Source organism: Miniopterus schreibersii, assembly GCF_964146895.1.
Source record: "Miniopterus schreibersii genome assembly, chromosome: 14".
Taxonomy (NCBI): Eukaryota; Metazoa; Chordata; class Mammalia; order Chiroptera; family Miniopteridae; genus Miniopterus; species Miniopterus schreibersii.
The window spans coordinates 39,792,749-39,803,221 of record NC_138114.1 but is presented as its reverse complement, the minus strand read 5'-3'; the positions used below and the strand labels follow the sequence as shown (position 1 = coordinate 39,803,221).

Below are 10,473 nucleotides of genomic sequence, written 5' to 3'. Positions count from 1 at the left end.
CCTGGGTTCAGTCACGCAGCTCAGCCTGAATTCTGCCTCCACTACCTCCTAGTTGTATAGCTGTGGGGAACTTTCTTAATGTCTTTAAGACTGTATCTTTGCTAAGAATGGATGCAACATGTCTGGCCTCACAGGAGTGATCCTGAAGATCAAAAGTGGTAATGGACTTAAAGTACTTTGCTTCATTAAGCTGGGCACCACACAGTAGGACTCAATGAACAGTAGCTGGTGTCACTTCCACTGCCCACACAAGTAAACGTCCCAAGAGGAGTGAGCAAGCCCAGGCCAAAGTAATAGGTTCACTTCAGGCTGCTGTGGGACCATTCAGCCCTAAAGATTTCTCCCCACCACCTAGTTTGAGAGCTTTGGGCTGAAAAGGAGGAGATGAGAGGTAGTTCCTGCAGGGAGTAGGGAATGGATTTTAATATAGATTCATTCATGCTTATTCTTTTGAATCTTCCAAAGCCAAGACTTAGGGTAAGAGAGGCAACTATAAACTGTTTAATAGTAGCTCTCACCAGCTGTATACTGGCATGGACTTTTGGCCTCATATATCCCAGAAAAAGGGGGGATGTTACATAAGCAGGGAAGGAGTAGAGGGCCCTGGGGTAGGAGGAAGGGGTGTTAAGTGGCAAACAGTCCCTGCCAGATGTTCCCCTGTTGTATCAGTGGGGGCATGGAGGGGTGTGGAGGGTGTGTCAGTGCACAAACAAATTCTCTCTGCTGGGCAGTCCTTAGCTCTCTAGCCTTCCTCTATGCAGGGGCCTCAGATGCTACCACCCCACACCAAATGCCTGAAGGGAACCAAGAAGCCCAGAGCCTGAGTAGGTATGTAAGTGTGTGATCAGCACCACTAGCAAAGAAGGAAATGAAGCCAGGACTTTTATCTGCTGAGGGAACAGAAGGTGGAAGTATCTACCTACCTACATTCCCTCTCCTTTAGTACTCAAGGCACTGATGGAAGACTGATTTTCTAATCTCAGAGCGCCCTCTGCTGGGAGCTGAGGCTCCCTATAGAAGGGGAGGGAAGAGACCAAGACCCAGACTTTGTGGGGAGAGAAGGAAAGGCCACAGGCAGGAGGCTCTTCCTGGGCACTCCCGACCTGGAACCAAATGAAGACCAAGAAGTAGACAAATTCTGTTTATTGAATAACAATGGTATCATAGCTTTTATTATTGGTGGCAGCTGGTTGGGGGAGCAGGTGCGCTCTTAGGGGATCTTGCTGGGGCCTTCACCCCACCCCTTCAGCCAGAGGTCATGGGAGCCAAGGTCCAACTCTGTCCTCTTAGTTTACTAGCACACACTCCATCCCCAAACCCACTTCCCCTTTGGACCAGCCATTGATGCCAGGGCCCCTCCTCCCCTTGGGGGTAGGGGTGGGAGCAGGGCCAAGCCTTAAAAAAGAAAAGGAGCTAAGGTGGGGGTTCTGCTGAATGTCTAACAAGGGTCAAAGGAACACAAAATTCCCTGTCTTAAGACTGTACAGTTGTGGCCTTAGTTGCCCTAGAGGGTGTACTAGTTACACCCATTCATATACCTGTGGAGTTTAAGTACTGTTCCCACAGCTGTGTCCCTCTGTAAGAAGGTACAACGGGAGCTCTGAAAGAGGAATGCTTCTCTGCCTTTGTGGCTTTTTGGTTGAAGGAGAGGACTGGGGTTGTAGGTTTAAATTTGAGGTTATAATGTCAGAGTGGACCAAGAAGATGCCCACATTGCAGGGGGAATGGGGAGATGGCAAGAGCAATACAGGATACTAACATTCCTTTGTTCTGGTAGAGAAGAGGAGAGGAAATGATCTATTGCAGGATGTGGGAGATAGTTTAAGCCCCCTGCCTCCCTTAGCCTGACATATCTTCCTCTGCCAGCCCAGTTCCTGAATCAGCTTTGGGAGCCAGGAAGCAGAAATCTAAAGGATTCAGCCCAGTTTGGTTTGCTAGTGTCCCTCAGTCTGTCCTGAGATCCTGGGGCTTCTCATATGTCTAGAAGGAGTGAGGTGCTGTCAGAAATGACTTGGCCACTGGGACTGTCTAAGTCCCATAGCCTGGCTGGCTGGCAGGTGGCAGGAGGCCAAGAAGAGAAGCCAGATATCAGGACATCCCAGGACAGCACGTCTGCTCCTAGCTTCCAGGACAGTGTGTACACACACACATATCACATATGCATATATGAAGACACACTAGTGCAGGAGAAAGGGATTATGTGACCCTGCTCTTTGGAATCAGAGAGGAGAGAAAAAGGCTTATTGGGGTACTTCCCCAGCCTAGTGGATTGCTGGTTTCAAAGGCTACTCCCCACCAAGCCCCCTGTCCAATACCAGGCAGAAGAGAAAGTGGCAGGATGGCAAGGCTCCACTAATGCAGCAGCCCAAGGAGGTGAGGGAGGGGCCAGGGCTGACTCTCCCTCAGAGCCCCTTGTTGTAGTAGACCACTTCGATGCTGGGGTTTTGCTGATGGATCTGAGCTTTCAGCTCTGGCTCCAGCCTGCTCACATGTATGGAGCTGCAACAGAACAGCGCAGGTAGGCTTAGTGTCCCCTGAACCCAACCCCCATCAGGCTAAGGGATCACCATCCCTCCTCTTCCCAAGTGGAAGAATCTCCATCGAAGGGCAGAAGGCCCAGATTTCTGCCATTCCCCCACCCCCAGAATAAGCTGAGTACCTGCCAGGCCTCTTCCTGGAACATGCTGAAGGACCCTAACGTCAGCTGGTTCCAGAGATATGGAGACCTATCCAGCGCCCCCAGCCAAGCCCGGGGACAGCACTTACCTTCTCTGGGGGAACAGGGCACAGCACAGGGGGGTGGCAAATACCAGGCTGGGGAGAAGAGTGTTGGAAAGGTTTGTGAAGCTTTGACCTAAGGGTGTTCCCTTCCCCTACCCCACCCCATTTCTAGACACTACCCCTAGGGGTGGGGACTGATTAAAGCCAACAGTGCCATTAGTTTCTGGCTGAGGAAAGAACCTCCAGAGCAGTGACCCAGAGTTCCACAGCCAGTGAGTGAGAATCAGGAATTCAATGTGCATGAAACTTCTGGATAGTACCAAAAGGTATGTTATCGTGGCTTCCTCTTATAGATGAAGACTGTAACCCCTTCAACCAGACTCTTGACCTTCAAGGACAGGGATGAACCCCTCACACACACAGTATGCCCTATGGGTGTCCAAGACCCCTACCTTCTCAATGTATAAATGAATGATATATATATAAACACCTTAAAAGCAATAAATATCCACCCACATCCACATGGAAAGGGCACTCCCATACACCCTAGCTAACTTCCTGCACACTTACCAGAAGCCTACCAGTCCCACCTGCAGGGGTGCCCCCAGCCAGGGACGGCGCTGTGGGGAAACAGAGACAATGGAATGGCGTGTGTCCCGTCCCCCTGCTCCCACCCCATTTCACCCATCATGGCTCTATCCCATCAGTCCTGCCTTTCAGCCTCTGATACATGGCGCTTTTCTTTCTCCCAAACCCATAACAGGGTTAGGACCTTCAGAGCACCACCTTCTACTCCAGCCAGGCCTGTTTGCTGACACCCTCTCTAGTGTCCCCTCACCCATTCTGGCCTCTCAGAATTGGATGCCCTGGCACTCCCTGCCCCTCTTTCTCTTCCCTAACTTCCTCCGGGTGCTGCTTTCTTCAGGAGGCCTCCTCTGACTCTCCACTTCCTTCCTCCCATCTCAGTGGCATGAACTTGCCCCTTTCCAAACATCTCCTGCTTTGCACACCCTTCTCGATTTGCTCCAGCCACAGAAACCCCATTCTGTTACTCAAATGTGCAGAGTTGGTGTTCAGTAAATACTTGTGAGTAAATGATCCAAAGAATGAGCCAGAAATCCCTGGCCGGTGTGATTCGGTTGGAGCATTGTCCTGTACACCAAAAGGTTGCCAGTTCTATTCCTGGTATGGGAGGCAACCAATTGATGTTTGTCTCTCTCTCTCCCTTTCCTCCTCTCTAAAATCAATAAAACATGTTTTAAAAAAAGACTGAGCCAGGGCTTATATTCCTGGGCCTTGCTTTCCTGTCCTGTTTGTGCATGCGTGTGTGTCTCACTGTTGTTATCTGACAGCATGAGTACAATAGCAAGTGTGACTATGATAGTTCATCCTTGGTGTGTGTCAGAGGCTCTGAGTGACACCAGTTTCCTTCAGAATAGAAACCATTTCCGTTATCTTCTGCTCCTGTTTGCTCAATGTTCCTTCACTCCAGCCCAATTCATTCTTGCTGAATGAATGAAGATGAAGGAGGCAGCACAGGCGTAGGGCAAACAAGTGGCAAATCTTAGACACAGGTCAGGCTAGAGAGGGGGTTAAGGACTGGGCACTTCTGCTCTCAGCCACCCCTACTTTCAGGACAGGAGAGGTGAGAGTGACCTACCTTCAGGAAGTCTTTCTTCTCCAAAGTGTCCATGATCACAGGGGGAATGGCTGAGGGGAGAGCAGGGCAGGAAGGGAGAGATTAGAGTGACAGTCAGGACCCTAAGGAAGGGGGATCCCCCTTCATAGTTCTTCCCACTACCACCAGGAGTTCTCAAAAACCCCGAAGAACTGCACCCCCTTTCTCTCAGAGCCTCCCATGCCCCACCCAGCCACCCCTGCCTCACCCATGGCAGGAACTGCCATGCCGATTCTCGATATCACCACCTGGAAGATTCCCTGCTTGGCTGCAGTCACCGACTGACCAAGCCTCTGACCTGCCTCATCAGTCACGGGGATGCCCACCTGCAGCTCCCTGAGAAGGGAAGGGGGTGGGGGTCAGAGCACAGGCCCCAAATCCCACCCACAATGCCCCCATGGGAAGCTATTCCCTGGGGACCCCTCAGACATCCTAAGTTGAAAGGCTGGTTCTCTCATCCCAGACTCCAGTGTCAGACTGAGACTGGGCCCAGCCGCTGATGCTCAGGGAGAGGACAGAGACTGGTGTGCCCCACTAGACGATGTGCCACATGTACCCCGGGCGCACACGGGCTAGGAGTCAGAGCCACTCACCTCTGCCTCATCAGAGGGATGTTGATGCAATTTGCAGCTGCCACAGCTGCAAAGGGTACAAATCTGCCAACCAGTGGGGGCAGGTGCTGGGGGAGGAAAGATGTCACTTAGTGGCCCTGAGGGCCATGGAGTGGTGAGGAACTCTGGGAAGAGATATATGAAGCCTGTAGGCTAGTGTGGAGGGGTGATGGGGAAGGAGGCGGATAAAGGATGCCTAGGGAGGGGTCATTTACCTTGGTGAGGGATTTGAGGCCCAGGGCCGTGACCACAGCCCCAGTGGTGGCACTCAAGTAAGCTGTTCCCAGCTGCCTGTGGGTGGAAAAGCCAGGACACAAGTAGGGAGGTGAACAGTCCTGCACGTGGTTTTTTCCCTTCAGGGACATGCAAATCCTCAACCCATGAGGCGTGGGAGGGTGGCCCCATTGCAGAGAAACGCCTCCCATGCTCCAGTATAGACATGTCTGGAAGCCCCAACCCCTCCCCTTGAAGAAGAGTGGGGCCCTCAAAACATACACAAGAGAACCCCATGCCCTCAGGCCAGGAAAGTGGGGAGGAGGACAGGCTGAGACGAGGGCATGGAGCCACTGGCTGCACAGGCCTTCCGTGAATAGGATCAAACAGGAGAGAACAATGGTGGGCAGAGAGAAGAGTCTCCAGGACGAGTTCTCACCCCACACTGATGGGAGCATCGCCACTGCGGTTGGAGTAGTTAACGATGGCATTGAAGGACTGATTCACCCACTGCCAGAACACCACAGTTGGGGTCTTCCTGAGGGAACAAAGAAACTTACTTCTTTGCCCTCTATAGTGACCCTCACCCTTGGACCCTGATAATGAAACCCCAAAGGTTATTCCCAAACCTTCAAGAGGGAGCTAGTTGATGACCCTAAATCCTGCTCTGGTGACCCTTGCATGACCCTCCCCACTTACATAAACACACCTACTGTCTCTGGGGTGGGAGGACCCCCGGGGCTGAGTTCTGAGGAATGGAAGGGATTCTAGCACAAACTCTCACCCGCCTACTATTTTCTGCCCACACCAGCCCAGAGGGGAAGCATCTGGTCATCAAGCTACATTCTAGCTTGGCCAGAGTGCTCAGGGAGGGGACACACAGCACAGGACCTGCCTGTAGAAGGTGAGCATGCAGCCGGTGATGGTCATATTCATGGGCACTTGGGCTGACATGCGGCCAATCAGGACCACCTTCTCCCCTGTGTCTGGATGGAAGGCAGAGTCGTACACATACTTGGCCCTCCACAGCTGGTCTTCGGTGAGGCCTGGAGTCACCACGCCGGCCCTGCAGAGGTTATCAGGGAAGAGACAGGCAATTCTAGGGGGCAAATATGTCCTCCCAAGCCCTGCCCACCTGGCTCAGGGGAAGTCTGGGCAGAGGACCAGGCACAGGAGCTCCTGCTCTCTGGGAGAGAATCTAATCTTCCTGGAGTGGGGAGCTCCCATTTCTATTTCCCTTCTAGCTACACAAAGAGGGGTGCCCTTGTGTTTCTGCCCAAATACTGGTGATTTCCAAAAGGTCAAAAGTGGTTAGGGGTATTGCAAGAGTTTTTCCTCCTGGAGACAAAGGCGATGCCCTCCTACCTCCTCGGGACTCAACTTGAAGCCCCTCTGTTCTTGCAGAGGGTAGCCTAGCAGTGGGACGGGTTCCTGTAGAAAGTTTGTGAGGCATAAATATCAATCCAAACATCTAAAATCTTTTGGGTTAAAGCTCTGTGCCATAGTTGTCTGTGATTCCAACAGATAGGGGCAGGGAGTAAGGAGTGGGGCAGGGTCACTCGCAAGCTTGGGGAGACAGGTGCAAAAAGGTACTATATTAATGGCAGGGAATGAGACCTGGGGTACAGGGTCAGATGGGGAAGGGGTCACCTGTAGTTCTGCACGATGATCCGGGAAGCTTCCAGCTGTGCCCCAGACAGCAGCAGATTTCGGGGATCAGTAACAGTGAAGAAGTGCCGGGCTCTGCCCAGGAAAGTGCTTTGATCCCAGCGAGGTTCCTGGATGTTGATATCTAAGGGCAACTCACCCATTTTCTGCAGGGCAGGGACCAGGGTCAGAGGACTCTAAGGAGGGGGTCCAAGGGCTCCACCTGGGGGGAGCCTTTGGTGGCCCTGCCCTGGTCCCTGGGCCTATCGCCAATCCCTTCTAGAGCTCAAGGTGACTCCAGATCAGTAAGCAACAGTGGGGGGAGGAGCTGTTTTCTAGCAGTGTCCTGGCCCAGGGACCTACTACCACTGGAGGAGACTGGGAGGTGGAGGGAGGTGGGTGGGGACAGAACGAGGAAAACAGATCTTGTGCTCTGGCCTGGTGCAGATTTTCACGAGTGAAAATTTACATGTGTGTGGTTGATGCATGAGCAGCAACTAATCCCAAGCAGCTACTCTTGTGCTCTGTATGCACAAAAATGCATATATGCATTCCACATTTATGTTCATGTCAGCTTTAGGCTCCAGCTGCCCTGGGACCTGGATACAAACTCCCAAGACTGTTTGGGAAGATAGCATAAGTCATCCCCAGCCCCTGACTGGAGGAGAGCAGGAGCTCACTGGCTACCCTAGGGTTTATCTTATCCCAGATCTCAAACAAGGGACTCATTCCAGCTGTGTGTGTGTGTGTGTGTGTGTGTGTGTGTGTGTGTTTTCAACCCACACTGAATGGCCCAAGGCTCTCCTTGTTCCCCAGCTGGGTAGGGCTGGCACAGACAGCCACCTACTTCTTCCCCAGAGCCACCTGCCTCCAAAAAGAGGTTGGATTCTGTAAGTGCCCACTCCACCTAGCACAGAGAGGAAAGCCTGAATCAGCCATCTGGCTGCATTGGGCAGAATCCTACAGAATGACTAATCCTCGTCAACCACACTTCCTCCCTCACAGGCAGACACACCCTCCCCTCTCTAACACACTCACACTCACATACCCACACACAGACACCATCATACACACCCTACAGAGACATACAGGGTGGACACACCCTGCACCCACTGGCCCACAAAGACCGTTACTTGCACTACAAACACACACACCACAGCCCAAATAAATCAGTTGCAGACACTTGAATGTGTGACTACACAGAGCCCCACCCTGATATTTTCTCCCCAACTAACCTCTCCTCGTGCCCCATGGGCTTCCCTACAGACGGAATCCGAAATATACGGAATCCGTAAAGGACAGAGAGGCAGGCCTTCCTCTCCTACTCCCACAGCGTTCAACCCCCCACTCGCCTGACCCCAGAACCCCGCGGGAGCACTCACACTTTCCTGGGCTCCTGGCCTCTGCAGCTCTCAGACCCGCCTTACTCTGCGCGTCGCCCCAGCCTTCCCACCCATCACGTGTAACGTCAGGCGTGACGCTAACCATCAGGAGGGGCGGGGGCTACCCCTGCGCGTCCGCCTGGCGTGCCCAGGGATTGGCAGAGCCTGAGGATAGTGGGTGTCATTTGGGGCGACGCCCCCAGCCTGGGCCACCGGGATCCTGCTCCATGCTATCTCCCAGAGCCAATCCGGGCTCGGGGATCAGTACGGGGCCGGGTCCTCAGCCAGAGCGGGGAAGGGAGGAGCCGCGGGCGCTTGCAATCCCCTGCGTGGCCTCCGGAGGCTCCCGGCCTCCGCAGCAACGGGTCTAAGGGGCCGAAGCGAACGCTTGCAGGGCGTAGGCAGGCGGGCGGCGTGCAGGGGCCATCCTCTGATGGTGCGCCCGGAGGGGCTCGGGTTACCTCCCGGCCTGTTTACGTGGTGGCTGCCTTGGCTGTGGTTTCTGCCTACTTGGCCCCCTGGGCTCATACCCCACTTCCCACAAGCTCCTTCCTCGCAGCACCTCGGCATTCACACCCCTCACAGTCCCGTTCCTCTCGTCCCTGTGCCCCTTCTATGTCACCAGTCCTTTACTCCTCCCCAGCCCCGTCCTTATTCTCCTCTGTAACTCCTAGCTTCACTAGGTCCCCAGTTTTCTTATGCCCCCAATCCCTACCCCAGCACCACAGACCTTTGCCCTGGGATGGGAAGGGACAGAAGTCTTAAGGCTCTGCCTGCATCAAGCAAATGGATCAGAAAGATTCTTCCTCCCCCTAGTGTCCTGTAACCAGCTGCCATTCCTTGCGACCTTTAACTGGGTGGCCAGAGAGACACTTTCTGACATAGAAGGAGGATGCGTGTGAAGAAAGCAGAACTCAGCCACACACACACACACACACACACTCACACTCACCCAGTCACAGTACAGAGCATGCCTGCCCCACACCCAGGCTCCAGTCCACCCTAGATCACGCCCCGCTTTGCCCAGGTGACATTCCCTCACTGAGTCCTCCGGGGTGACCGCGGAGGGGTGGCAATTCCATGAGCCCTGGTAGCTGGTTTGGCCTGGAGAAGACAAGGTTCTCGGCTCCCCTGTGTTGAACCGTTAGTGGGAGGAGGGAAAGCCGAGACCCACGCCCTACGTCCGCAGTCCGGGTGGGCATCAGAATTCGAACTGGAGAGCGTAGAACCCAGCGGCCCCAGCCGAGGTGACAAACGGCTGTCTTGGGTGCCTAAGAGAGGCGATGGGAGGGAGTGACTGGCGGCCCCCTCAGCCAATGGGAGCTCGGCAGCGCTCAGGCCAGCCCGGCTCCTGCAGCCTCGGAGAGGCGTGGGCGGGGTCGCCTGCAGGTGCAGTCGCTCACGCCCGCGGGCGGGCGAGGCCGGCGGCCGCCGCACACACGAGCAGGTGAGGGGGGCCAGGGGCCGAGACCGAGAGATGGGGGGGCAGCGAGAACCGAGCCGGGGGTGGGGTGCTGCGATCTGCTCTGGGGGATTTGGCCCCGGGTTTGCGCGGGATGTTGTGGGGCTCTTGACAGCAGGTCCTCCACTTGGAAGAGCGTCACGCAACCTCTTTAGACGGGAGAGGGTGGGGGACAGAGGGGACAGCAGCCTAGGGCCTCGGGGGTCTCTGGGGGCCTGGAAATCTGCAGTCTTTGGCTGCAGCTGTCCCAGGTCCTGAAGGCGTGCCCTTGAGGCCTGAGCACCCAATGCTGGCTGTCCCTTACTCACATACACAGGAGAGGTGTGCAAGGAACTGTCCTGGCTCCGATTTCTCTCACACAGCTTGAAGCCCCAGGGCCTGCAATAATCCCATCCTCTCCACCCTCTCAACCTCCAGTGAGGGCTGAGGACCGAGTAGATGACTCAGCTGAGAGCAGGAATGAGGGATGAACGAGAGGTTCCTCCCCGTGAATAGCTCCAGAAATTCACGGTGGTGGCTGGACTAGGCAGTTCTCTGACCAAGGGTGGGAAGGGGGAGGGGCCTAAGGTATGGGAAGGCAGGCAGGATCTTCAAACCAGGGGGAGGAGTGGAAATCCTGGGGAGCAGCATTCACACCCCTCCTCCAATCCCCCCTCTTCCTGCGCAGGCCTAGTGCACACTCCAGAGAGGCAGCGGAAGAGAGGGGCTCCGGTTCCCTGGGACCCCAGTCCTGCCCAGAAGGCTCATGGAGCCCGGAGC

At 54.7% G+C, this 10,473-nt stretch overlaps 1 protein-coding gene across 6 annotated transcripts; it reads right to left on the bottom strand.

Annotated features, from left to right (window-relative positions):
* Window positions 1-1,128: 1,128 nt before the first annotated feature.
* SFXN3 (sideroflexin 3) lies at window positions 1,129-8,543 on the bottom strand. Of its 6 annotated transcripts, none has more exons than XM_081157969.1 (11): window positions 8,253-8,543; window positions 6,874-7,037; window positions 6,119-6,289; window positions 5,663-5,761; window positions 5,226-5,301; window positions 4,993-5,078; window positions 4,608-4,735; window positions 4,382-4,431; window positions 3,292-3,341; window positions 2,767-2,814; window positions 1,129-2,499 (listed from the first exon to the last, which is right to left on the bottom strand). In XM_081157969.1, exons 2-11 carry the CDS (start codon window positions 7,032-7,034, stop codon window positions 2,403-2,405), a joined length of 966 nt encoding a protein of 321 aa, XP_081014095.1. In that variant the 5' UTR covers window positions 7,035-7,037; window positions 8,253-8,543; the 3' UTR covers window positions 1,129-2,402. The 6 variants fall into 6 exon arrangements, with proteins under 6 accessions (XP_081014095.1, XP_081014094.1, XP_081014099.1 ...); XM_081157968.1 differs by having other exon boundaries at window positions 5,663-5,757; window positions 6,115-6,289; window positions 8,253-8,343; XM_081157973.1 differs by having other exon boundaries at window positions 6,239-6,289; window positions 8,253-8,343.
* Window positions 8,544-10,473: the final 1,930 nt, after the last annotated feature.

Coding starts and splice junctions, on each gene's coding strand:
- SFXN3 (XM_081157969.1), bottom strand. CDS start 7,034: ATGGGTGAGTTGCCCTTAGATATCAACATCCAGGAACCTCGCTGGGAT. Junction 5,762..6,118: donor TGCATGCTCACCTTCTACAG/GCAGGTCCTGTG, acceptor TTGTTCCCTCAG/GAAGACCCCAACTGTGGTGT. Junction 2,500..2,766: donor GCCCTGTTCCCCCAGAGAAG/GTAAGTGCTGTC, acceptor GTTCTGTTGCAG/CTCCATACATGTGAGCAGGC.